The 27,992-nt window shown below is 37.7% G+C and overlaps 1 protein-coding gene and 1 long non-coding RNA gene across 2 annotated transcripts in view; one reads left to right on the top strand and one right to left on the bottom strand.

Moving 5' to 3' along the window:
• The first annotated feature begins 643 nt into the window (after positions 1–643).
• TM9SF2 (transmembrane 9 superfamily member 2) lies at positions 644–27,992 on the top strand. Its single transcript, XM_074910998.1, has 17 exons — positions 644–921; positions 4,894–4,961; positions 6,095–6,188; positions 6,909–7,036; positions 11,193–11,322; positions 12,869–12,993; positions 13,835–13,946; positions 16,009–16,088; positions 16,184–16,292; positions 16,416–16,548; positions 16,786–16,905; positions 19,018–19,075; positions 19,722–19,881; positions 21,311–21,462; positions 22,506–22,617; positions 23,217–23,388; positions 27,326–27,992. The coding sequence occupies exons 1-17, from the start codon at positions 793–795 to the stop codon at positions 27,391–27,393; spliced, it is 1,950 nt and encodes a 649-aa protein (XP_074767099.1). The 5' UTR covers positions 644–792; the 3' UTR covers positions 27,394–27,992.
• Positions 13,960–27,992, bottom strand: part of LOC141962644 (uncharacterized) — a 34,143-nt gene continuing 20,110 nt past the window's right edge. Inside the window, exon 3 of the long non-coding RNA XR_012633971.1 lies at positions 13,960–14,346. This is a non-coding gene — a long non-coding RNA (uncharacterized LOC141962644). The remainder of the gene's footprint in view (positions 14,347–27,992) is intronic.

Here is a 27,992-nt window from a genome sequence, read left to right as displayed (position 1 = left end):
AGGCGGAGGGAACGTGGATCCGGGTTCCAAGTGTTGAGCTGTCTACCACAGCCAGCAGCTGTGTGTCTGTCTGTCTGTCTCCTTCCCGGCTCCACTCAGCCGGCGGTAGGTCTCGCCCCAAGTTTAGTTTTAAAACCGTGAGAGTTGTCTATAGCGAAACCCTTGAGACTGGGGAAAAAAAAAAAAAAAAAAAAAAAAAAACAACAACAAAAATAATATATTTTAAAAAGAGCAGAGACCGCTGACCAGCCGCGAATCCAGGGCAGCCTGACCGGGAGCGGGGCCAGGCCTCGCCGGGACCCCCCAGGCGGCAGTCCCACAGGGCGGCTGGGCGCCGCTCCCATCGCCCGGGGACACTCTCCCTCCCTCGCTCGCTCCTCGGCGGCCGGGGCGGCCCCTGGCGCTGCCGGGGAGGGCCGGGCGGGGCCGGGCCGGGCCGGGCGAGCGGCCGTGTCCCCCAGCTGCCGCGCCGCTCCCGGCGGAGGACGCCGCGTCGCCACGGCAACCGGGTCAGAGGCGGGGCGCTAACCCGGAAGCGAAGGCGCGGGGCCCGGCCCGGCCCGGCCCGCTCGCCGCGTGCGCCGGCCCCACCCCCCGCGCTCGATCAGGCGCCCCGCGCAGGGTGACGTGTCGCGCGCGCGAGAAGCCGGAAGTGGCGGCCGCCAGGGCGGGGGGAGACGAAGCCGCCGACCGTTGCCGCCGCCGGCGCGCGCGAGAGGCGCCCAGGGACCCTCCCCCCCCCCGCCCCGCCGCGGGCTGCCGCGCGCGCCCCCGCCGCCGCCCCCTCCCGCCATGGTTCTGCGGCAGCTCTTCATCGCCGCGGCGCTGGCGGTGGCCGCGCCCCCCGCCGCCGCCTTCTACCTGCCGGGCCTGGCGCCCGTCAACTTCTGCGAGGCCGGCAAGGAGAAGCCGGAGTGCAAGGTGAGCCCGGGAAAGGGGGGGTCCGGGGACCGCAGCCCTCAGGGGAGCCTCGGCGGCACCCGCGCCCCTGAGGCCCGGGCTGCTGCGCGGCCTGACTTGTACCCTTCCGCTGTGGGGTTTGCGGGGGGGGGCGTTTGGGTTTTTTTCCCCGGAGGGTTTGTAGCTGCCTCGTTGTAACGTACCAGACGACCCCTGGGCCCGTGGCTGTGGCGGCTTTGAGCGCGATTCAGTTCCCGCTGTAATCGCCAATGGTGAATTGTCCGCGGTCCCTCGCAGGGAAGGGATGAGCTACAAGTTCATCTCGTTGAGTTATGGTCATGTTGCGGAAATAGGAAGCCCCGACCGCTTATCTCTTGGGCCATTTTAAATACTGGCTGGGACAGCTGCAGAAAGTAAGAATCGCAGTGACAGGTCGTGCCGGGGGTGTGTGATTCTTGGCAGGAGCAAGCAGCTGATGGCCACAAGCAGATAACCAAGGCAAGGGTTCAGGGACACTTTCCTTGCTGTGTCTTCCTGGCTGCAGGAATCTGAAGCATAGGGGCTTTTAGGCCTCAGAGCCTCAAGCCAAGCTTAAACTTATTTTCATGCATACATAAGTGACAATCAAAGTTCGCATAACCAAATTAAGTATTTGTAAGGATGCTGACTGGCAGGGGGTCTGTCTTTGCTCCTTTGGGTGAGCTTTAGAAGTTGTTTGCTGCTGCTGTGATGGAAGTTAACGCCAAACTGTGTTTTAAGACTTGAATGAAAAAGTTCAGGACCAGTCGCTTTTATGATCCATTGTCTTATTGCTGTTGAAAGTGGCTGTCTCACGTTTTCTGATCTCCAGCTTCTGTATTACATGAAGCACTGGTGCATGATTCTTCAGAATAAGAGTCTATTTAAACTGTATGCTTTTGGTAAATACTTTGCACTGACTTTATCCATTTGCTTTCATGAATCGGTAGAGCAAGTAATAAGCCAAACATGTAAAGAAGGCATAGTTGCTATAAATGTCTTTTCCCTTCTTTAAGTGTACCGTTCCATTCAGACCAGCCAGATCTTGCACCTAACACATAGCTGTGGATTTTTTCACTCTTGCTTCCGTGTCACTCTGTTGTAGTAGTAAAACATCCTGTGGACATCCTTTTATAGGATGACAGAAAGTGTGTTTGGAAGTGACCTCAGGAGGTCACACGGTCCAACCTCATGCTTGAAGCGCGACTTGCTAGCACAAGATCAGCTCAGCTCTACCTTTTTTTAAGGAAGCCTTGAAAACATCCAAGCATGGAGCATCCATCACACCCCTGGGTGACCTGTTAAAGTGCTGCACTACTCTCTTAAGGAATTTTTTTTCTCTTCAAATACAGGCTAAGCTGCAGTTTGTCGTTTTTCACAACCCTAAAAAACACTGCTGTGTTAGAATTATTCCTGTTTTAAGTTAGGATTGTGGCAGAAATATTTTTAAAGTCAAGTTACCTTCTGTCTCTTGTAACCAACCTTGAGACACTTATGAGGTGATCTTTCTTAGATGTCTATTTTTTTCCCTCATATCATTTGTACAAAATGTTTATTATCCTGAGAATCTATTGTTTTGTAAATGTGAAGTGAGATGCTTAGGTAATGTAAATCTACCACCAGTGGCTAGCTGAACATTTTGGGATAAACTCAACAGGTGTATTATTGCAAAAATCTCTTTCTGCAGTTAACCACCTCTTGTATTTCTCTACCTTGTGCCAGCCAATTTACATACTAAGTGAGACATAGGCATATGGAGAAGTCTAAATCATTCTTCACATCTAATTCTCTCCATGTAGTCTGGTCCTGGTGAGGAGAAACAGTATGTGATTGGATAATTGCTATAGCATAATACTGATGTAAGGGGGTAAAATTAACTTCACTGGACAACCTTATTTTTTTACATGTTCTCACAGAGTTCTTACAATTGTCATTGTTGATTATGATGTCGGTAATAGTATTGAATTTTCCACAGACCAGATCTCTAAATGGTGCTATCTCTGTGGATCTCCTGTCCTCTGTTGGTGAGATGGGATGTTGTTAGTGACACATGTAGCTAGCAGCCCAAGAATGGGATTAGCAGCCCAAGGGGCACGTAGCTAGCAGCCCAAGATGAGACTCATGACTTTCCCCCTTCCTCCAGACTGTCTGCTAATCTCTTTGGAAAACTCAGTTTGGCTACTTTTGCTGTTTCTGGTTGGAATATCATCAGAAATGAAATGTGATTTGTGCAGACTTAAATAGTAACTCTTGCCTGAACATTAAGAATCCTTAGTCGGTTTAAAAAAAATACTAATGGCTCCAAAGGGGACTTACTGTTGTATGGGGAAATTCTCAAAGATGCCAATCTGCAGTAATGCATATGTTTCTTATAGAAAATTGGAGTGTTCGAGTAAATCTCCTCCTCCAATGAAAAATAACTAATCTAAGGCTGTGGTTTTGTGACTAGCTAAAGCAGTCTAATTCCTTGCTGCTGGAAGTGAGAGATTTTATTCCCGTCTTCCTCTGGCAATGTGTTCTTGTCCTCAGCATTGTCACAGCTGTGTTACCTGATAAATCCTTATTTGAGCTTAACAACATGGCAGGAAGCTATCCAACTTCTTGCCAGACTACTTTTTTACTGTGTTAGTGAGTTAAAGTGGTTTATAGAATTATGACAAACGTGCACTAACTGCCCAAAGGTAAGCAGCAGGTCTGCGTGGCTTAGGGCAGAGGAAAGAGGAGCAGTAAGGTGTGTCATCACTTAGTGAGTCACCTAACAGCTGCCTACCTCTTGTGGAATTGCCTCCTGGCTTGGACATGGACAACTACAGTCTATAAGTAAAACACAGTACCTGACTGAAGTATCTGAGCTACAGATACATGTGAACAATTCTTTTTTTTTTTTTTTTTTTTTTCCTCTCCAGAATTTCTTGGTTTGGCTAAACTTGAGTGAATTTTCATAGGGAGGAAAAGCATTCCTGTTGATTCATGGTGAGAAAATAGATGACTTGCTGTTGAAAGGGGGAGGTCTTGTTCCTGAAAGCACTCTTTCCTTTTGCTGTCTCCAGTTCTTGTCTGATTGCACAGTAAGACGGTTCAACTTGCTGTGCTGCTAAAAACTGCTCTTGAAAAATTTTTGGGGGTAAGTCTTCTGCTGGTTGAACAAGACAGTTGAATTGGTTTACTGTGCAAACAGGTAACTGCCAAAACCAGTGTAAGGTAAACAGTTGAAATGTAGTGGGACTGTGGGACTAGAATAAGGGAAGGGATTTTGAGACTAAGAGGGAAGAGTGAGAGGCCTCTCCCTTTCCATAGCAGTAGGCTACCCCATCTGTAATTAATGTGTATAGACCAAACTAGTCTGAAACCACAGCAGACTGAATTTCAGGCTCTTACTAAAGAGTTGCAAGAGTTATTGATCAACTTTTCTAAGAAGGTAAATGTGGATACCCTTGCCTTCTCTTTGGAGAGAGTTTCTGTTCAAACTTAAAATACTGTGAGACTGGAAACATTGTTTAAATCCTCGCAGTTCAGTTTTCAGTTGCTACATAGATAAAATTGTGGAGCAGCTTAATTACAGGGAGAAGTACTGATCTCATCCATACTTTGTGTTGTTCTTTTAAGACTTTTTTTTACACAAAAGTTGTGGTGATGACTAATATGGCTCTAACTTGGTAAGTTCAACACTGGCAACTGTGATAATTGTATTATTCTTGTGCATGATTTCTTGCTATCTTTTAGTTTGAATGGTTATGTTAGCCTTAAAGTGGTTTTGTCATGTGGTCACTGTTTTTGTGATGGTTAGATAGTGTTTTACTTATGCTCTCAGCAGATACAGTTCATTACACAAGATTCTGCATTTCAAGATGTATAATTACACAAATCTTACATTTTCAGCTTTTCTTTACCTTATTCACACAAATCTGTTTACATATATCTGTCAGAATCGAAGAAGTGCTTTAATATAACTGATTATCATCTCCACTCTTTCAGTCTGGAATCGAGCTGTTTGTGAACAGGCTTGACTCTGTAGAGTCAGTCCTTCCCTACGAATATACTGCGTAAGTATATTATACTGTTTGTCATTTTAGTTGTTAGTTCTTCGAAAAAGATGAGTTTCATTTATCTTCAGGTATTATCTTACATCTTGCTACAGCAGTTTGCCAGTGAGGAACGTCTAGTTACTTGGCTAACATAAATTTAAAACCACAGAATTTTCAATGACCAGATGGATGCATACATTGCTTCCTTCTCAGTTGTATTTGCTGATACTTTAGAAGTACTGCATGGATACATAGGCCCTCATGGAGGTCGAATCACTGCTTTAGAGTAACTTAAGTTTAAAATATGTGTGTGTAGATATATAATATCTACTAATCTGCATTAGTTGTCATTTTATAGATCAAAGTATTACTGCTGTCTTTAGTAGCCTATAGCCAGATGAGTTAAAGTGGTAATGAGGTGTGAACTTCCCATCAATTATCTTAATGAGGTGTTAAATGTTTTCTTGGTACACTTCATAGGAGTGCACAAAATGTATCACTGCCTGCACAACTATGTAAAGTTGTTGCTTCAAAGAATATTTTGACTGTTAATGTTGAAGAGATTAAGCACTAGTTGTGTCTACACTTTAATGAACACAAATGTGATATACTTTAAATTAGGCTGGAAAAATTTAGAGGATGTGCTATTGAATGTGTTGGTGAATAAAACTGCAATAACCTGTTTATTTAATAGTGCTTGTTGTAAAGGAGCTATCTGTATGTGTACATAGATTTAAATTTTTTTTGCTTTTGTTATTCTCCTCCACCCAAGAATCTGACCTACATGTTTTTTTCTCAGAGCTGTCATGAAATTCTGCATGGTTTAATTCTTGGCTAAAATACCTGTTCAAATACAAAACTTTTAATTACTTAAGGAAACTTTTATGCCACCATGTTTAATAGAAATCAACTTCTGAAATACCTGATGAAGATATTTGATTATTGGTTTGGGTTTTGTTTTGTTTTCAAAATGGTACTGTGATTTTTCACGCTTTGCTTTGCAGGTTCAAGGAAGGAACTGTTGTCTAGAATGAAAGCTGTATAGTTCCTTTACTTATGATGAAGGTGTTGATTTGGGAGCACTGTTTGAGGTCTAATATTTTCACCTGGGAACGTTTTATTAACTTTTGTATCTTTTTTCTATAATTCAGGTTTGATTTTTGTCAAGCAGAAGGAAAGAAGCGTCCCTCTGAAAACCTTGGCCAAGTATTGTTTGGAGAGAGGATAGAGCCATCTCCGTACAGGGTTTGTTCTCTCACAAGGGGTATTTGGTAATATGTACATTCAAATGTAACCAAAGGAGATCAGAATCTTGAAGATTGTCTTCACAAGGGCTTCATCTCAAAGAGCTTCAAAACCTGAAATTCCATGTAATGGAAATCTGTCAATTTAACCTAATTGTAACTTTGCATCGTGAAGCCATAGCCTGAAATGCTGTGGAGGTTGTCCTCTCTCTTTGGAACCTGCCAAAACCTGATTCTTGCTCCTCAGCTGTCCCCTTGTTAGAGGGAATTGAGTACTCTTATTTCTGGGAACCAGATGTGAAAATGCCACTGCTGTAAAGTGAAAGAATTGGAAATGGAGTTAGCCAGCTTGTCTTTTCGGGTGACTGAAGCTCTCGCCTTCTCTTCTATATGTAGTAGGAGAGAAAGTTATCATGGAATCTGCCTGGGACAGCATTGCTGCTGTGAGGTCAAATGACTCATCTGATAAATCATTGCAGAAAACAGGTTTTAATCAGTAACAAGGAGCTCTTAGTGTAGGGTTCCTACAGTGAGCACAGGAGGACACGCCAATATAAAAACCTCCTCTGCAGGGTTAATATACATAGTCTTAGTAATTTGTTAGGTGTTTTTGTTATAATTGTATAGGCAATTATAAATGCATATGGGAAACTTGTTAAGTACTGAAATGACACAAAGTTTGTTACAGCCTTTTTGCTCATATATCTTTCATTTTTCTTAGTTCACATTCAACAAGAAGGAGACATGTAAATCTGTTTGTACAAAAACATATGATACCACAAAGCCAGAAGATAAACAGAAATTAGACTTTTTGAAAAAAAGTATGCTGCTGAATTATCAACATCATTGGTAAGTTGATATCAAAATTAGTAGATTGGTTAGTCTAGTGTGTTGGTGATAATTTAGTTTAATTTGCAGCTTGAACGCTAGGTATTTGCACTGAATCTATTCCCCTTCTGTTCTTGCAAAAGATGTTATATTGTTTGCTGTCTTCATAAAAAATTTCCTTCACTTGAAGGATAAGCACCAGGTATAATGGAAACAATTCTGTTTCCAAACACAAAGCTTTGTGTGGTTTTTGTGCTGCCTCTGTGCTTACTGTAAAATGCTGCTATTTCTGTGTACCTGTAAATTGAGAAGTTAATCCTGCCATAGCCCAAGAAAAGTCTTAAGGGACCTTCATTCTATTGCTGTGTCATCTTTGTTTTCCTCAAGAGCCTTTGCACTCCCCTTCAAATGTTGTGTCCAGGAGATAGGATCAACGGTTCCGAAAGTTTCATGTGAAGTTTGTTTCTCCTACAGGATATGGAAGTGAAAGGTGGCCAGTGAAAATTAATTAATGAAATAATTTTGAGGAACGCACAAACACTTGGTCCTTTCCTATTCTGAGTCCCTCTGTAACCATCTTAGTCATCTTGGAGCATGCTGGGGCTCTGTTTCTGCTTGGACATTGAGGTTCTCTTCTGATGGGCATTAAGGGTGGGGCAAAGCTGAATGTGTACGCTGAATCTTGTGCCGTTTTTCGGTTAGGATGTAGCCATGCTCTGCATCCCACATCCAAGAGCTGCAAAATGTTTATCAGCAGGCTCTGTCTTGACATTGGAAATACCCAGCCACGCTATCAGTGTTTGTATAGTGCTTTGTATGTTGTTATGCTGTGCCAACGGCAGCCTTTGGGTGCAAGGGTAGAAGGAACGGCTTGGGCATGAAGTTGTCAGAGTTCCTGTGGCATGTCTTTGCAAGTAATAGATAAGCATAATTAATCGGTGTTGCCCATATTATTCCAAATATGTGCTCCCTGCTTCATGGAAACAAACATTTCAATCTTCATCTAATTAGATTAAAACTTTCTGGATATATTAGTAAAAATGCAGGTGAAATGTTGAATGTTGCCACTGTCATTAAATGTTTTTCTGTAATGTCACATTCCACCTTTTCAGTTTTGAAACATCTGCCTGTGCTAGAAAAGCAATGAGTGCATTTTCTGCTGCTCTTGGGAACCGATACGGGATATACTTTTTGGGGATTAAACTGTGGCTCACTGATGTAAATCTTTCTGAAAACCTCTTGAAAATTAGTGTAGTTGGAAGCTGATAGAAATTAGGTCAGAAGGGTTCACAGGCAATAGCCATATGTTCATGTAGATGAACCAGGAAGTAATAAAGAAACCCTGAAAGGTACAGCTACTTCTGCAGGGATTCAAAGTGTATGTGCCTAATGCTGAAATAAGTAGAGCTTCAAATATGCTGTATTTGTTTATGTTCCTATTAAACAGTGCATGTATTTAGAATATTTACACCACTTTGAATTTCACTGATACATGTTGTTCTGGCATAAAGCTTCAGCTTTAAAAGTTTGTGTATGTTTTGGTGTATAATTGAAAAATAACTTCCCAGTGCTATGATCCTGTCACTCTTTGAAAGAAATTTATTTTTTTTAGGAAAGCCCAGAACTTAAGCTGACAGAAACTGAAACAGAACTGTGTAAAACAAATCACACAAGAAAGTACTTTAGACTTTTTTTCCCCCTTAAATTGTTTATATACTTAGTGTATTTTAAGTATATTTTTTAGCTTGTACAGCTAACTTGATAGGACTGTTCAGATTTTAGTAAGGTGTAGGACTGTTTTTCATTGTGAAAAACTTCCCTTTATACTTAGGGTATTTCTTGTATTCTTGTTCTTTTAACAGCACTTCTACTTTTTTTTTTTTTTTTTTTTTTTTTTTTCTATGCCTACTGCCCTAAAACTTTAGATCCAGTAGCACAAACAATCCCTGTTTCTGTCTGTATGGTAATGATAGCCCTCCCCAGCCACAGCTTCATGAAGTGGATGGAAGTGGATGGATTTTGTGAGGAATGATGCATGGTCCAGGGGTATGTTGTACAGGGATCAACAAGGTAGCATCAGTGAGGATTTAATAGAGGTTTATTATCCAGCTTCAATGTGTCATAAAATTCCTGGGGAACACAGATGGTGCAAAGTACTTTTAAGGTTTTAAAAGCCTCTTAATAAGATTAGGAATTGACATACTGAATTAGACTCAACAGCTATACTGATATCTTGGCTGACAATGTTCATCAGCAGATGTTCTTGAGAGACATATAAGAACACTGTTGTATAGCATATTTGCCCCACATGTATAATCCCTTCAAGTCATTTTAAATTTAAAGATCAACTGTGAAAAATGATTTGCTTCTTAAACTATCAATTTGTTCCAACATTGCTGCTTGAAGGCAGCTCAGTATGTCTTGGCTACAGAAGATGCAAGGGCAAGCCTTTACCCCAACCAAACTCATTTGCAATAGGCTAATGCTTTACCTGGTTTTGATTATGAAATTAAAACACTAGCAAAAGGAAGAGGCGTCTCTAGCGTATATTATAGATGTAAAATTCCAAATACAGTCCAAGTGTAATGAATCTGCATCTGGAATAGCTCCTAATTAGCGACTTAATAGTACCGTGTAGTAGCATGGTGAAGTGAGTAGGATTTGGTTGGTGCTGCTGCTGTTGTGACAGTGATAGTTTGTGGAATCTGAGAACCTGGAAGCTTTTTGGAGGGCCTGTGTTCACCTTTTCCACTGTGTCAGTATGAGCCAAGAACATTGCTACATATCTGCCTGGTAGCTAATGGTAGGGATGACGCAGATCTCTTTATGTTGTGTGAACAAAGGCAGCACGTCCTGCTCTTTTGTTGTGCTTTAAAAAACAGTGCTACTTTAGAGACTGTTACAATAGAAACAGACTAAATAATGCTTTAGGTTTGTTGTCTGAAGTCATAATTCCTGTGTTTAATTAGGTATTTAAAAGTACCTAATGAGGTGTTACCAGGTATCTGTTAACATGAATAGCCTAGTGGTTATAATGATGTGACATTTAATTGTAAAGGATATTCAGTAGTTATAATAAGTTTAGAAGAAATGTGTGGTGTTAACTTTCAGTGGGATGTCCCTTTCTTGGTCTAGTGATGCACAAAAAGTGGAAGTTGTCTCATGTCTTCATGTGTGAAGTTTATTAATAGACCTTTAAAAACATACCTTGGAGAAATCAGTGTTGCCCTAAGGGCAGCTACTGAATTTTAAGTCTTCTTTGACTTTCTTTTGGGATTTATCTTTCAGCTAGTTAATACAGTTTATAACATAAAGCAACAGGTTTGGGGGTTTTTTAGTAGTTCTTTTAAAAAGGACAGGTCACCATGTTGAGTATCTTTCTCTGTGTTTAAAAGTATGATTTTGGTTTTGACGTTTGTACTGTTTGTAGCATGTTCGACACCATTTCTGTCCTACTGTCTTATAATTTTCTGCAACTCCTCATGGTGGTGTATGGTTCCTCCACAATTTTTTTTGTTGAAATTGAACTATAAACCTGCTGGTCTCAGGACTTTTAGGTAATATGAATATAAATCTTGAGGCAATAATATAAAAGCAGCAAGTAGACAATGGAGGGAGGTTTGAAAGTGATGACTTTCCCAAATGTGTGGTGGCTTACAAATTTTTTTTCTCATGTAAACCATCTAGTTAAAATATTCCGTAGTCTTAGGGAACTACAACTGAGGTCAATGGTCAAGGATTCACTTAATTTTTTTTTTTTTTTTTTTGCTATTTAACTTGCACTTTAGCTTTCACGCAAAGTTTAAAGAGTGTCATGAAAAATGTATTTTGCAATGGAAGAGCAATGAGAAACCTGGAGAATTAATAATATGTGTGTGTAGGCAAAATCTGTTTAAAATATTTCTAAGACACGTTCTGAGAAAATAGATTGATTTTAAATTTTTTTTTTTCCTAAAAAAGATAAAGTTTCAGTTGAAGAGCTACATGCTTATCTCATTTGGAAATTGGATTGGCAATCGGTGCAATTCCATGAGTTAATATCTGAAAGAAGTATTATTCTTGTAGTTAATCTTCCAATAATGAATGTAGCAAAGATAGATTAGTATTAATCTGGTTTTGTTTCCATCATGCTGTGTATTTTGAAAGATTGTGAAATGCCACTGTGCCTCTTTTACAGGATTGTGGACAACATGCCAGTGACCTGGTGTTATGATGTTGAAGATGGCCAGAGGTTCTGCAATCCTGGTTTTCCTATTGGCTGTTATATTACAGAAGATGGCCGTCCCAAAGATGCCTGTGTCATTAATGTATGTTTATGCAATTATTTTTTGATTTTCCCCTTTTTGCTAATTTAAAGACTTGTATTTCTCTGTCATGGTGAGTCCTCACTATCTTAAGAACTTTTGTTGCCTAAAACTAGGTGTTTTGATATTTGCAAGTACCACAATTTGTAAACCTCATCTAAGCCTAAGAACTTTGTCTCTTCTGTTGCATAATACAGAAGGGCTCTAAAAGGTGGAAGAGATGAACATGTATAGCATTTAATATATGTAAAGGGTGAAAGAGAAGAAAAACATGTCATCCTTCATTGCCTAAGATGTCTAAACATTTGAAGGCTTGGATTTTACATTTTTGTGGGATATAAGCGTTTTCATGGGAGCAGGTTTGCACAGACATGTTTGTACCTCTGCATGGAAATTAATACTTCTTGAAGGATTGCTTTCCCTAAAACTGTGTAGGTTAATGGGAGGAGGCAGAATATAAGAAATCTGAGTGAACAAAGCTTCTCCTGTAAGAGATTAACTGGTGGAGGTTCAGAAAATTGCACTGTAAGCATTATGGACATAAGAATGCAGTAAGAAAGTCGAGGATGTCTTTAGATTACCACAGACCTCTTCTGTGGAGAGGTCACTGAGAATGTGGAGTAGGTTTTTATCAAAATGGTTGGTTTTACTTAATGGATTTTCCCAAAGATGACAGTTTCTGCAGTTTCTAATTTTGTTTCCTTGCCTCCATAATGAATTGGTTTCAGGCTCCATATGACTGAATGCATTTATGATCAAATAGGTAATCTGGAAATATTGTTTTAATCTTGTTTAAATACTTGTTTTTAGTAAAAGGAAAACAACCTTTGAAGGAGTAACTGAAGGACTGTGGAAGAATACTTCATTAATATAACTGTTTTTACAATTAGGATGCTTTGTAGAAAGGGATGGAGATATCCTAAAGAAGTACCAATTGAACTTCAGTAGACATAATGCTTGTGATTTAACAACCTGTTTAACTGATTAAATTCTAAGGTGATGTTTCCTTTCACCTGAGATTTTTATTTAGTGTTCTTGGCTGCTGCTTGGCAGTTCATCCCTGTGCATCTTTAGTTTCAAATTTCAAGGTGGTTCTGTCAGAGAGCACTGTTTGTCTTGGAAGGTTCTGTTTAATCAATTAAAAATATACCCGTTGTTTTAAAATATCAGAAGCATCTCATAAACATCAGCTACAAAAATTGTCACATAGTTATCTATTCAGTTTGCTACTTCAGTGAAGTAAAATGGGACATCTTCAGTTACCAAAATATTTTAATACAGTCATAAATACACTTTATATTTAAATACATGTTTATGCTTTTCAATTCTAGAAGACAGTTCTTAGCATTACCTTTTCTAGTTTGTCTTTTTAATGCAAAGCTTTAATGCAAAGACTTTACCTTTGTATTCCTAGAACCCTGCATTAGTCTTGTAGAACTTCTTGACAGAAAAACTGTATGCAGTCTGAAATTCTGTTATGTGAACTTCTGCCTAAGGCTTTTGTATATCTTTATCTTTGATTGTTTAATGTCATCTTTTATCACTGCAGTCAGAATTTCATGAAAAAGATACTTTTTATATCTTCAACCATGTTGACATAAAAATATATTACCATGTTGTGGAAAATGAAGCTCTGGGAGCAAGACTAGTTGCTGCTAAACTTGAACCAAAAAGGTTAGTACTCAGAAGTAACTTGTCATCAAACAGTGGTGCGTTGATTCGCGACCTGTTGCTAGTCAGAAATGTTTTCAGATATGTGACCTGTAGATTAGCTTTCCTGTTGATTGATGTAGTATAATGTAGGACAGTCTAACATAGTTTTGTTCTGAATTCAGTAGATCTTTGTGCACTATTTCCTATTTGGGCAAACCCCTCCAAAAAAAAAACAACTGGAAGTGGTATATGTTCAGTGAAGCAACTACTGGGGAACATTTTGTCTTGTGATGGAATAGGCCAGCAGTGCCTGGTGCAGGAGTAATCGAAATGCAGCATTTGATGTCTTCAGCAGTTAGGATTTGAATGGAGTGATTTCAGAAATATACTTCCCCGTTGTTCTGGCGTCTGTGTGGCTTTGCAAAATTGATGTCTATTTTATTATTTCTTAGCATCTTGACTTTCTTTTCTGTTCTTGGTATAACTGAGCTTGTTGGTCCAGCATCATGATGAAAGTATTTTTTTCTGGAATAAGTTAGTAATTCTGTTCTATCTTTTTCAGTGTTTTGGAAGTTCTTAGCAGTACTCATTCTTTTTAAATTTTTGTTCTCTGCTTTAGAGATTGTGCTTTCTATACTCTTCTTTTTAGAAGAGACAACTTTTGTTTAAAAAGTTCAAGTATCAAAAATTGCTATGCTTATGATACATTCCTTATGAGCTCTGAAATTTACAAGGCATTAAGAATAATTTTGTATTTCAAGGGAAGAATCGTGGATGAAACAGATGTTTTTGTAAGATGAATGAATTTCTTAAGAGTATTGTTAGTGAAGCAGCTTTCATTCCATGTGTTTTCTTCTCACAGTTACAAGCATACCCATCCAGACAACCCTGATTGCTCAGGAGTACCTATGGATATAAGTAATAAGGCTAATGGAGAAGTCAAAATTGCTTACACATACTCGGTTTCTTTTCAAGTGAGTACTAAGCTTTCTGTGGTAGTAGCCTCTTAAAATCATGCATTAATACTCTGATTTATAAACATGGACAGCTAAAATTGTCTCAGAATAGTAAATTTGTGGCTTTAAAACTTTATTTGAACTGGAATGTTAGAGATGGTGTGGGATTTCACCACACGCTTTACAATTGACATACCACACCCCACACGCTGGATGTGAAATGCATATGTGTTTTTTAAAAGAAACACTTTCCATGTTTACCTAGGTTGTCTGGCAGATTATTTTTCAATCCAAGCTCTTAAGTCTGAGAAATTGTGTGTTTCAGCAAACTGCTGTTGTAGGTAGGTTGAAGCTGATAATTTTCTGCTCTCCTGCTGTAAAAGCTTTCTTCTCTCAAAGGTCTTCCTCCCATGAAAATCTGCAAAAGGGGAGGAAGCTGGTATTAGTTCCTCTGTCTTCTATTTAAAAGCAGAAGAGCAGTATATTAGGTAGCTGCAGGGAGCTGTGATACTCAAATATGTCTCATTCCAGTGACAAGCAAGAGAGGTTGTTTGTTTGGGTTGGTTTTTTTAAATGCAGTTTGCTGGACAAACTGTTTCCCAAAGTTTCTCACTCTTTTGCAGACTGTTTCCCTCTTAGTCTGAGATCTCAAAATGCAAGTGACTGGCTAAAAGGAGTGCAGATTATAACTAATTGGATTTCTTGGCTCCTTGTGTATGTATTGAGGAGATAGCTCACACACAGCAGTTCATATTTTCAACCTCAGTAATTCTGTGATCCTTCTGGATGTGAAGGAGTCTGCTTTTTTTTGTGTGTGTGTGTCTTGTTATGGACTGATCAAAAGCTTGGCAATTAATAGATTAAAAAGTAGCAATCAGGCAGTTTTTATTCTTGCTTAACCTTTTTCTTGTTCTGACTGCAAGGTCAGTGGTGTCTTTCAAAATGACAAGCCATTGTTGTATCAAGGCTGTTTATATATCTTTCTCAATTTTAGACTTATAGCCTGCTGTAGGGTTCAGTTCAACTGTGATAAAATAGAGACTAAATGGTTGATCTTTAAAGTTAGTTGGAGGGTAGTGTTGAGTTAGGGTTTGGGATCCCCTGCCACTGTCATAAGTAGTATGCTGTAAAGCACTGGTCTTGCAGTATGTTTACATTGCCACAATTTCTCAGGCATATGAACCCCTTTTACCTCTTGTAAGCTGTTATAGCAATGTTTGTAGAATTGCCATGATTGTTCTTTAGTAATGTACTGGATTACATGGTAAAGTTCAATATACAGTAAATAGTATAAGGGAAATATTCAGAAGGGTTTATATTATATATGACAATTATATTTTTAGAAATTATTTCCGTTATGATGCTGAAATTAATTTGTACACTGAAAAGCAAGTACTTCTGGAAATCTGTGAGAAGTTAGTAATTAAGAAGACCTTAGCTTCATGCTATTACATTGTTTCTCTTTAAAAATGACATGCCCAGCTGTGTGTGTGTGTGTGTTACTGACCTGTGCACAGTGTCACATCACTTGACATTCATCTTCTGAAATTCCTTCAGGTTGGCAAATCAGGTCATCTTAGCAAGATGGGAAAAAGGCAGTGTAGGTATGGGGAAAAATGTGATTCTATTCTAGAATTGTTTATATTGTTTTAGAATCTTGTTGCTTGCTTTAAGTCCTGGTTTATTACCACAACTAGATAATTGATCTTGGCTAAATATGAGGTGTTGACTTACACACATTTAATCAATGCATGTTCTTTTATTATTATGCAAGTCATTTTAATTCCAGATGAATTAATGTAATCCTTGAAGGGCAGAAGCACAGTTAAATTAAATTGATAGGCCTTTATGTCTTAGGAAGACATGGGTGCTCAATACTATTCAGAAAATATTTTGGTTTAGATTCTATGGTCATATCTTAGATTTGGTTTAGGTAGGTATTCAACTATTCCCTTTAAGGCGTGCAACATGAAATTTCCAATTTGTCATGAGATTTAAGGTTGCTTTGCACAAACATCAGCCTCTAAATTTACAAGTTGGATACTGACTGTATCTGAAACTGATGTGTTCACTCTTTCAGGAAGAAAAAAGTATAAGGTGGGCATCAAGATGGGATTATATTTTGGAATCCATGCCTCACACTCATATTCAATGGTTTAGGTGAGAAGAAAGTTTGTCTTCAAGTGTACTGTACTGAAGTGTTTACATTGCAATTTGAATGATGATTTAAATTTTTTTTTTATTTTAAAATTCAGTATTATGAATTCCTTGGTGATTGTCCTCTTTCTGTCTGGAATGGTAGCTATGATTATGTTGAGGACACTTCATAAAGACATTGCAAGATACAATCAGATGGATTCCACTGTAAGTCTAAAATGTACCTCCTAAAATATATTTGGAGTGTCATTTTTTCAGCTAAATGTCTTTCTGTAACAGGCTGTTTAAATGGCAATCTAATGTATTAAAATAGGTGTATTTCCTTTACAGGAAGACGCTCAGGAAGAATTTGGCTGGAAATTGGTTCATGGTGATATTTTCAGGCCTCCAAGAAAAGGAATGCTGTTGTCTGTTTTTCTAGGCTCTGGCACACAGATCTTAATAATGACTTTTGTTACCCTGTGTAAGTAATAAAGTGGGGAGAAGTTATTTGAGTACAGATGATTTTTCACTGCTAATTGCATGGTACTAATAAAAATAGCAGTATGGTTTTTGTCTACTAATTTCTTAAAAGTCTTAAGGTTAGAAGCAGCTGAGCTGATACAGTAGACATGCAACGTAGTATACACAGATTTTAAGATTACTGGCTTTAAGTCAATTGTATAGTTACTTTCTAAAATTGTGCATCTCTGCTTCACAGTTTTTGCTTGCCTGGGATTTTTGTCACCCGCTAACCGGGGAGCTCTAATGACCTGTGCTGTAGTTTTGTGGGTATTGCTTGGAACTCCAGCCGGTTATGTTGCTGCCAGATTCTACAAATGTGAGTAAAAGTTATTTAAAATGACAAGGCTTAAGTTCATTGAAGTAAATTATCACAGAAGTGATTTTTACTTTGCAGCACTGTTTTTAGTTTCCCTCGGGACAAGTTGGAGAAATGTACTTACCTTTACAACAGAACACACATGTAGAACACTGACATGATTATATTGGTTTTGATGTGATCGTGCCTAAAGACCCTGAATTGCTCTTGCTACTACATATTTATGGAATTAGGAAGCAAATTCCGTTTTATTAGTACTAAACTCATTACATCAGACTGTTTTGTACTTTCGTTTCCTACAGTGTGGGGGGATGGTGTTAACTTGCATTTAGTTTTAGCCATCGATGTTGCTTGGTAACGTTTCCCCACCCCCAATCATGAAGTTCTGTTTTTGCATGCCTGAGATTTGTCACCTCTTTTTAGCTAGTTCCTAGGCCTTTGGGAGAATGGTGTTTATCAGACTGTGGCAGGGGCACAGGGGGAAGGATTATTAGGTGTTCTGTAGTTGTAGAAATCCTGACAGTAGTTAGTTGATACTGTTTTCCTTCACTGATCGAAGCTAGCTATTGCTTCAGGGCCTGCCTACCAACCTCAGATGGTTTGCCCCTGTACCCTCTGGTTTAAGGTGAAGCGTGCCATTCCGTGTACAGCTTGGTTTACTTACCTTACTCAAGGTAAAAAAAATTCCTTAGGACTGAGCTGGATCTTTTGGACTGTTTTAGTACTGAACATACAGGGCTAGAGAAGGAGTTTATTTCTGAACTTCAGCCTGGCAGTAGGCACTGGAGTTTGTTCTTCTAACTATTTTGCAATTTTCATGTGGGGAGAACCACTGGGGAAAGAAGGTGTGTATTTTTCACAGTGGTAGTAATGTGATAGTGAACTGTTCCTTCACCTAATCTTCAAGCCAATTAGACTTAAATGAAAGGAGACTTTAGGACTAAGAGCATAACTGAGGACAGAATTATTCTTCATATCATGCTGCATATTGTGTGTTTTGAAGGATATTTCGAAGTGCATTGATGGTAAATTGAATCCTGTATCTTTGGTGGAGATGTAGCTAATAATAATTAAAAGTCCTACTTACTGGGAATCATTTAGTTGATACTTGCATATTGTGTTTAACTACTAAGACAGTGAGTGACTGAATCAAAGATATTATTATAACATGAGGTGGTACATACCCATATAGAGCATGTAAACATGAGTGTTTCTTCTTATAGTATACAAATAAAGCAATGCGAGACATAAACTAAAATGCAACTGGAACAGATATACAGTTTTAAAAGCTTTTTTCTTCAACATAGCATCTAAAAAGTAAACCTGAGTTGAAATTAAATGGTTAATCTTAATAACCAGTGCAGTGTTCTACTAAGACTTTATGAAGAAATGGAAACTTAATTAAAATCACTCTGACCATAACTGCCTCTGACTCTTGAAGTAAAGAAGCATGTCATTTTGGCAGTGCTCAGATGAAATTGTCAGCTTCACTGAATTCCAGCAGGATATTTTCATTTGAAAGTATGCTCACTAGAATTTTTATTAGTGTAGTGCAAATTCATAAAGACTTTCTTAATAAAGCTTTATTTGGTCTTTTGGTATTGCCGCTACTTAATGCTGTTAAGAGACGGTCACTACTTCCTGTAAACATGTTAGTCTTGACTTTCTTGTAAGATTCATAGACAAGAATTATTTAAAGAAAACTGTTAAGCTTGCTTTCCACATACTTATGTATTTTTCCTACCAAAACTTGTAGTCAAATGCTAGATAGCTTAAACTTCTCAATCACTCCAGGTTTAAACTGTTTTTTAAAGACTTAATAGTACTGCAGATCTGCTTCCTCCTTTTAGCAGATAGGGCGGTCAGAGACCCAGTTTATTTAGTTGGACTTTTCCTGACCTTGGCTTTTCTTTGTTTTGAAGCTCTGTGATTAAGCAATATGATGAGGGAATTCAGTTTTATTACTGAAGATTTAGTTTACGGTTTTAAACTTGGGCATGATAGCACATTATTTGAGTAGTTGCAAGCTAAGTATAACAGGTAAATGGACTGGAAAATTAATAGTTGTGAGCTTAATGCATGTTTTGATGACTGTCGAATGTTTTAATACAGCATTTGGAGGTGAGAAATGGAAAACAAATGTCCTGCTGACATCATTCCTTTGTCCCGGGTAAGTTGAGAATATCGCCATGATTAAAAGAATTAAATTGCTTCTCTGACATGTGTAGCTAATTTTTAAGTTTCAGCCATACAAGTAGATCTTTTTACATCATCCCGTTATTCCAGAAGCTTCAAGAACATGTTTTGACAAATATGAATATGTTAATGGGATCTTATCCTTGGATTTTTTTTTTTTAGTAAGCATTTGTTTACTCTCACCACATGAAAAGGTTGATTAAGAAAGACCATTATGATAGTAGTAAGTTTTAGACAGGCACACTTTTTCATTGCTTTCTTTTACTCTCTAGGCTGTTTCTCTGACCACACTGTAGTTGGTCTTTATATAGTGTCATATACTGTATAACCACTGTGATAAATGCTTCTGCTTCATCCTAGCAAGCAGTCTTACCCTAAGGTGTAGTTAAGACAAGCGTATATTTGAAGTTGCTTAGTTGGAACGTCAGGTCCTGCTAGAGTTCAGTCCCACTAGATTAACAAAGAATTGCTCGTTTGACTTCTTAATTTTGATATTTTGTGTGTGTCATTTGGTTTTAACAGAGATTCACACTAAAATCTTAATAAAGTGCTATTGTTTTATTAACATTATTAAATAGTAAGAGTATTTCTGTGCTTTAAATGTGTTATGTATTTTTCAGAATTGTATTTGCAGATTTTTTCATCATGAACCTCATTCTCTGGGGAGAAGGCTCTTCAGCAGCTATTCCGTTTGGTACTTTAGTTGCTATTTTGGCACTCTGGTTTTGCATATCTGTACCGCTGACATTTATTGGTGCCTATTTTGGTTTTAAGAAAAACGTAAGTGTGTTTGAGAAATTGTTTTATAAGTATGTGTATACATATACACACATACGTATTTTTCATTGTATAGACTATGACAGAGGTAGCACCTAAGCTAGTTGCATTGTCAGCTCCAGTTCTGTTCAGTTACTTCAGAGCTACATTAGATATCCGATCTTGGGATTCCAAGACTTTGATATTCACTTGGAGAGTGTTGGTGATATTTCTCCACAACAGTTAGGGTTATCTTTGTATTTAATTGAGTGACTACTCCAGATAAAGCAGTAATTTGAGCATTTTTAATTAACATCTCTTTCATTACTAAAAAAATTAGTTGAATCAGCCAAGCATAAGGGAAAGCAACTTACGCGTTTCTGGTTTCCCCCCATGTTTTTTTTCCTGTCCACGCTCTACAATGAGGATATTTTCTGACCAAATTGCTAGAGTTCTTGTGAAATTTCTTGGCATAAGTGTTCTGTAAATGGTCATTGCTGCTTGGAAGACATTAATTCAGGTTTACTTCTAGACTGATCAATTTTACTTGTTTATATGAGGGTTATTCATGACACTGGTGACTAAGCCCTGTTAAATAATGAAATCTGTTCTTCTCTTTTTGCTTAAAAAGTGGTTTACTGTGCCCCACAAACATAAAGATCTGTAAGTTCAGAGATTTTTGTGGTTTTTTTCCTGTATAGGAAGCCAGAATTCCAGCTGTCTGTAGCTCTCATGGAATATCTTCAGAGAATATTTTGGTTTTTCTGATAACCATGTTGAAATACCAGCAACCCTCCCCTGCATTGTACAAAGGCAGTTCCTTTAAGAAAAGAGGATTTGATAAACTATAAGGCAACGTGACAGGTGTCACACATACATTAAAATCAAATCAGAAAGCAAGTACCTAGCAAGTATCTATTGATGCTCTTGAGGTAATCTTTACTGAAGGGGAAAGATGGCAGAGTATGCATTTATCTGCATTACATTTTTTCTCCTATTATGCTGATCTCTGCATTCATCTTTAAATTAGGATTTAATTGCCAGATTGAATCCTCTTAGTTTGTAAATTTACCCTAATGTGATTCTTGGAGTAAATCCTGAAAATAACATCAGGGGTTTTTAGAAGGGGGAAGCAAGAGTCTGGACCACCGCTAATTCCCAGATGAAAAGTGAGAAATCAGCTCAGGCTCTGTAACTGATCTAGATAGGTAATCATAAAAAGGGAAGTCCAAAATGTCTGTTGCTATGTTTTCAATAAGAGCTGTCTTTTAGCTTGTTTGCTTAGCAAATGTTGGTAGGTAGGCTAGTAGCAAAAGCGGATCTAGTGGTAGCTGGGTATGCACATGCTCAAAACAAATAGTAGACATTTGCCACCACTCATTTTGAAAAGAAAGCAAAAAGGTAGTGCTGTAGTTTGACATCTCATTTAGCAATTTCTTATTTTCGTTTAAAGGCTATTGAACACCCTGTTCGCACAAATCAAATTCCTCGTCAGATTCCTGAGCAATCATTCTATACAAAGCCCTTACCTGGCATCATCATGGGAGGGATCCTACCTTTTGGATGTATCTTTATACAGTTGTTCTTTATTCTCAATAGTATTTGGTAAGCTAACCACAATCTATTTAAATTTTCTCTGTCATAAAAGGTGCTGATTTCTTTGTGAAAGTTTTTTCTTCGAGATGCTCTGACTGATTTTTGGTGATGCAGGGTTACCAGAATACTGGTTCAATAAAAATTTAAATGTCAACATATTTTTAATATTTTGTGGTTTAGAAGATACTCAGTGCCTGTTTTGCTTGTGGTGGTGTGTAGAGAAGTGGCTGTGATATGCTTAGCAATTTACAGCTGACCTGCAATGTTCAAATAGCTCGTTTTCTCATGCTACTCCTCTGACTTCATGTGGAAGTGGCTCTGAAGCTCACATATGGCATATAACTTGAAAGTAGTAAGTATATGAAAATTGACTTGAGTGGGTTTTTTTGGAGTTATTTGTGGGCTAGAAAAGTATTAATACTCTTGGGAGAGAGAAGAATCAAGAACAAATTTTATGAAATCTTTATAGAGGCGCCAGAGAGTAATTTTTTTCAAAAATAAAGCACCAAAAACTAGTCCAGTGTAAGTGAATTCTGATGTGAACTCATAGCACACTGACAAACTAATCTACTGTAAGGTATTTGTCTTCCTTCTGGCACAATTTAGTTACTGGATCTTGTTAAACTGTTTCTGAACCTTGAATAGGTGCTTCTACACAACATAGACAGCTACAGTATTTGACATTTCTTGTTATTTTGCAGCAGTGCCCTTTTGATTGAAATTCGAGGTGAAATCCAAGTTCTGCTGAAGTCAGTGAAAGAGGTCATGCTGACTTCACTGGAACTGTAATTTCACTCATAACGTCTAGTCAGTTCTTTCCCTAAAATCCCAACCTGGATCAAGCTTTGGGCTTGCTTTCTCACTGTTTCCAGACTGAGCTGCCGAGGCTCCTGTTCTTCAGTTAGAAAATAAATCAGTCAATTGTATGGCTGCACAACTGACAGTACTTCAATAAGAGGAATACTTAATGTGAAGGTGATATTACTGCATATGAAGAAATAATATTAGCACAGTGTTCATTTTAATTTTTTATTTTAAACTCCCTTTTATAGGTCTCACCAGATGTATTACATGTTTGGCTTCCTGTTTCTGGTATTCATCATTTTGGTTATTACATGTTCTGAGGCTACAATATTGCTCTGCTACTTCCATCTATGTGCAGAGGTAAGAAATCTTCAGTATTCATACCTGATGTTGTTTTAAGAATGCTTCCAAAAAATTCTAAGGCTTTTGTAATTGAAAATAAGTATTCCAGAATTCAACATAAACACTGTTAATAGATGAGATGTACTTAAATTATGTCTTTAAGAAGTGAAGCAGGGTACTTTTGGCAAAACTTGTAACAAATACCAAAACACTGCACTGAGTCCTGCTAAGTCAAATATCTTTTGGATTCTAACTCCCTGTTTTCTGGAGACACTAAACAAATCCATTAACTTTGTTCAATGAAAGTGCATTTTGGACATGCCCAACCTTAGGGAAAAATTTCTCTGTGATTGGCAATAGTAGGTCTGGCTTATTTAGGCAAAACTAAAAACCTATTTGATATTGATCTTTAGGTTTCTTATGTCTAATTGTGATTGGTGTAGTTAAAGCAGTATTGATTGTATATAGTTCTTTCTCCTGTAGATAAAAAATATAAAAGCTCACTTTTGGATAAAGTGATAGTAGAAAAAGTAGCTCTGCATTCAGTAATAGGTCAGTGCATTAGAGGTGTATGGAATATTACTAATATATAATTTTTTTTTCCCCACCCCTTCTAGGACTATCACTGGCAGTGGCGTTCATTTCTCACTAGTGGTTTCACTGCAGTTTATTTCCTAATATATGCAATACATTATTTTTTTTCTAAACTGCAAATCACAGGAACAGCTAGCACCATTTTATATTTTGGTTATACCATGATTATGGTTTTGATCTTCTTCCTTTTCACAGGTAAGTATATTGAACCTTAATTTTAAATTTTGAGTCTACCTGTAGCTTTTCACAGTAGAATACTTGGCCAAACTTACCTTGATACAGGATTATAAATTTACATATGTGTCTGTTTTTTTTTTTTTTTTTTTCCAGGTAGTAGTGTAGTGTTTTGCAACTCTGATCACAAATTTTAGTAAAGGAGATTCACTGAGGATGAGGCAAAACTACTGCTAATTTGAGGTGTAGCCTATAATTAGGTCTTCAAATATGGTGCCTTTAAATGTGATAAATACTTCTCCGGATTTCATTGCTATGTTAGTCATGTGACAGACTCAATTTTAAAATTTGTTATCTTTGGAGAAATACACTTCAAGTCACACACAATCAAGTATAAAGTTACAGTGTCAATTAAGTAAAAATTGCAGCTTTTTTGGAATAGAAGGAGGAAGGAGGAGTAAAGCTGACAGAATACTTTTCACTTTTTTTAATTTGCTCTCTTCTGGAATTTCTTTACCTTCTTTCCCAGTTGTATGGAAGTGGCACAGGAAGTAGACAGAATTTCTTCAGTAAGTCAGATGAGGTCACAGAATCTTCCTTTGTCATCTTCAGTCATACAAACTTATCGTTTGTTTAGGGTGGAAGAATGGCAGTGAAAATGCAAAAGTCTCCTTTCAAACTCTCATGCAAGAAGGAAGCCACTGCCAGCTCCTCAAAAATGTTAAAAATAATAAATTCTGCTCCAGCAGAATTATCTGTCTTTATGGACTTCACCCTACAGAGCAATATTTTTGAAACCATTTTGAACTGATTGATGCTTTCAGTAATTTCAGGCTCCACATTTATGATGACATTTAATGATTCCTAGGGCTTTGATATGTATTTATGTATACGGCTGTGCAGGTTAATATTTTGAGGCCTCCTAGAACACAAATGGCTTGTCATCAGAGCTTTTACTACAGATCTCACTATAATTTTCACTTCCAGTTAACATAGGAGAACAAAAAAAATAATCTAGTGGGAAAAGAACTGACATTTGAGAGGGGTGTTCATTTTAATTGTAACCAAATATTATTTTCAAAGACATTGGCACTTCAGCTTAGGTAATACTAAAGCTGTTTAGTATTGAATGAAAGCAGATGATGATGAACAGGAGCGACAGCCTGCAAGGAGTTTCTTGGGTCATTGCTTGTTAAGAAGAGGGGATGGGACTTAAGTATGTTATATAATGTCTTTGAAAAGTGATCATGCTGTGTTCCAAAAGTGGTTAATCTGCCATCTTTCTTTTTAAGTCAGTCTAATGTGTTTTGGCATCACTTGCAGCTATTTTGTCATTTACACATCATCTCTACTCTTATTTATATTTTGTGTACTGGTTAGAAAGTCATTCTGAATGCATAGATCAGAGATTCTGCCTCCCTTTCTCACTGCCTCTTATTTCTTACCCTGTCCTCTGAATTTTTATTTCTGATGTGGGTTTACTAATAGTCTAGTAAAACTAAAGAATTTAAGAATGCATGGTTGTTCAACTAGAAATTAATGTGTACTGCTGTATGTAGATTAATTTTAAATGCGGTGCAAACTTACAAAGTAGTATGAAAAAATAATTAGGCCTTACATAAATGTAAAGTCAATTAATTTAGTTTCATTAGCTTTTCCAACAGATATTCAGCATGTCTGCCTTTAATAGTAAACGGGTGTAGCCAAAACCAGAGTTGTTTACCCTGTCTCCTTTGTTCAGTCTGTTTACTTTGGATGCACACAGTAATTCTGGAGTGCACACATTTAAGATAAAGGGGATTTACAGTAAATTCTCTATGCTGAGACTTGGCTTAACTGCCTTTCTGCACCTAAGGTACCCATCTAATTTCCATCTTTTGCCCTTATTCTTTCAAGTCAGTCATGTCACATGACATTGTCTAGAGGCATTAAGATGAGTCCAGTGCCTCCCCCTTTTTCTTTGCTCACACGTTTACTTTCAGTTGACCAATTGGATGTGCAGTGCCTGCAAGCAAATTTGGGGAGTCCTTTTCTGGGTAGGTTCACAAGCATGTGAAGAAGAGGTGGTTTTCTTTCAGAACCCTTTTTAGGTGCTTTCTGTTGTAATCACTTATATATAATTGGGACAGTGGAGATGTGAGTTATGCTGTGCAAGGTGGACTAAGCTTCTGGAGTTTGTATGCTCTTGGGTTTTGGAATTTTCAGTTTCTATACTGAAATCAGGGGAGAATACATGTGATGTTAACCAAACCGTTAGAACTTGGAGACATCATATGCTTAATGTTTTTTTTAATCTACTTCTCCCAAGACTAAGTGCAAATTGTCCTTTACGTGGAGGGATTAGTCCTATTTCTTAAGATTTAAGAATAGTTTCGTCCACTTAGGTTGATAGGCATTCAAAGGTGGATGTGTTCAGTTCGCTGAGATTTACTGAAGTGCCTTGAGATGAGGTTTTACAGAAAAAGTTGGAGGCAGGGTAAAGGGACCAGCAGTTCTCCAGTTTCTTAAACAAAAAAGCATATTAACAATTTAGCAAAAGCTGCTCCTAAAGGTATGTGACTGCCCATGTCAGGATGTTAAAGAAGCTAAAAATTAAAAATCGTAATTGTTGTATCAAAACTATTCTGCTGCTGCTTACTCATCTGTTAAAAATCGTCAGTATCAGGAAGGGTTTTGATGGTGCCCTGCTGCTATGTCAGTGTAACACAGGCTTCAGGCACTTGCATCCATACTGCATTCCAGGTCATTGATCAGACTCAGCAGGCAAAGTACCGGGAGCTACATGACAAATCTTTGATTCACAGCTGGGACTGCAACCACGTATCATAGTAAATGAGTCAGTTAAACATCAGTAGTTTAGCAAGTGTAAACGGGAAGAAAAAAATTTGCCCTGGTATCATTCATGGTTCCTTCCAAGCTTGTATAGTGAATGAGTTAGCACACAGCTTTTGTTGTGCCTCTTATCAGATCTAAAATGAAGACTATTTTTTTTTCTTTAAAGAACTTAGTTGGCTCTTGTGTAAGTTAAGGCTGTGATTTTAGAAGAGGTACTCAGGCAAAAACCAGATAATCTTCAGGGCTTTTTTCCTGTCCTAGTTTTTGTGGGAAATGAAGGTTCCTGTAACAGGTGTTCTGAGCTGCTGTTGAGTCCATTATCGTTCTGATTGAAGCTGCATTTTGAAGTAATACAGTTAGATTAACAAAGCCAAACTGTAATAACTACTTTGCATTCAGAGTATTTTTGTTAAAAACTTACACTGGAGTTTCAAAGCTATTTTTCTTCAACTAAAAGCCTTTTAAGTTATGAGGGAAACAGTCTTTGTCCATAAATTTCAGTTCAAGTTTGCTTATACCTTTTGGCTGCCTTAAGTGTTTCAGAAGTGTTTATTTTTAAGGTACATAACACGTTTTCAATAGGAAGTATAAGTTGCGTAGTAGAGACAATATGGTTTGACATTATATTAACTTGATTTATGCAGAAATAAAAGTAGTGCTCTAATTTTCCAGGGCCTTAAAGTATAACTAATAAATGGGAACTCTTTTTGATGCTGTCAATTGAATTGGTCTTTTAAATATAATATTCTGGCCAGCTGAGCAGACAAGGTAAAGTGTGTGTGACTAGTCACTGAAGAAGGGTGAAATGGAGCAATGTGAAGGAGTTGGACTTCGGAAATAATTAAATAACAAAGAACGAATATGTAGGAAGAGAAGTAACACAGAAACATCTTAAAATGACAGTCTTCCATGTAATCAGCTCTGTGATTTTGAAAATAGTGACATAAAAACCAAATACTGTCTGTAGCTTTCCATTATCTGTTCTGATGGATGTACTGAAGAGTAAATGTAGCAGACTGCATATATATATATATATATATATATATGTCCTAATTTATGAACTACAGATAGAAATTGATGTGTCCTGTGTCAGTTTTCCTAACATGTAACTTTTTTTTTTTAGGGACAATTGGATTCTTTGCATGCTTTTGGTTCGTAACCAAAATATACAGCGTGGTGAAAGTTGACTGAAGAAACCAATATAAAGAATTAACACAGAAGAGGTTTAATCTTCATTAATGTAACTTAAAGACCTGGTCTAGTTGATGAACTTGAGCTTTATCAGAAGTATTGGCTTCCTATTCTTTGAGAATTATACTGAATATGCAGCTACTTTTTCCACTAACACGTTTGTATTGTGACTTAACAACCTGTTTTCATTCAGATCTTAATGAAGATCAGAGTTACAATATTTATGCATTTGTAAATACAACTATACTTTAAAAGAAATGTTAAATTCTAATGGCAGAATAGAAGTGGCTGTATTACACAACTTAATGATACTTCTGATCAAAGTACAGCTGTAAATAGGTTTTTCTAGCTTGGTAGGTGGGATGAATTATTTTTCTTTGAGGGAAATGAGAACTTTTTATTATGCTAACTTTGAAGGATGACTCTTAAAAGTGTTGCTTTTAGTTTGGATGTGATTTTTATTTTTTACTGGTGTTACATCCATAAATATCCTGATTTCTGTGACTTCATTAGTTTCAGTGTTCTTGGCCTTTTAAACTATGTGCCTCTGAGTCCCTGAATTTATAAATTCATAATCTAATAAATATTGTAAAAATGTC

This window comes from Athene noctua, chromosome 1 (genome assembly GCF_965140245.1).
Source record: "Athene noctua chromosome 1, bAthNoc1.hap1.1, whole genome shotgun sequence".
Lineage (NCBI taxonomy): Eukaryota > Metazoa > Chordata > Aves > Strigiformes > Strigidae > Athene > Athene noctua.
The sequence above is the reverse complement of the archived record's forward strand: the minus strand, read 5'-3'. Positions and strand labels throughout refer to the sequence as shown.

What these genes read in the sequence shown, in the direction of transcription:
- TM9SF2 (XM_074910998.1), top strand. Translation starts at nt 793, where the DNA reads ATGGTTCTGCGGCAGCTCTTCATCGCCGCGGCGCTGGCGGTGGCCGCG. An exon ending in ACTCATATTCAATGGTTTAG is followed by an intron (nt 16,089 to 16,183) that starts GTGAGAAGAAAG and finishes TTTAAAATTCAG; the next exon opens with TATTATGAATTCCTTGGTGA. An exon ending in ACTTCCATCTATGTGCAGAG is followed by an intron (nt 22,618 to 23,216) that starts GTAAGAAATCTT and finishes CACCCCTTCTAG; the next exon opens with GACTATCACTGGCAGTGGCG.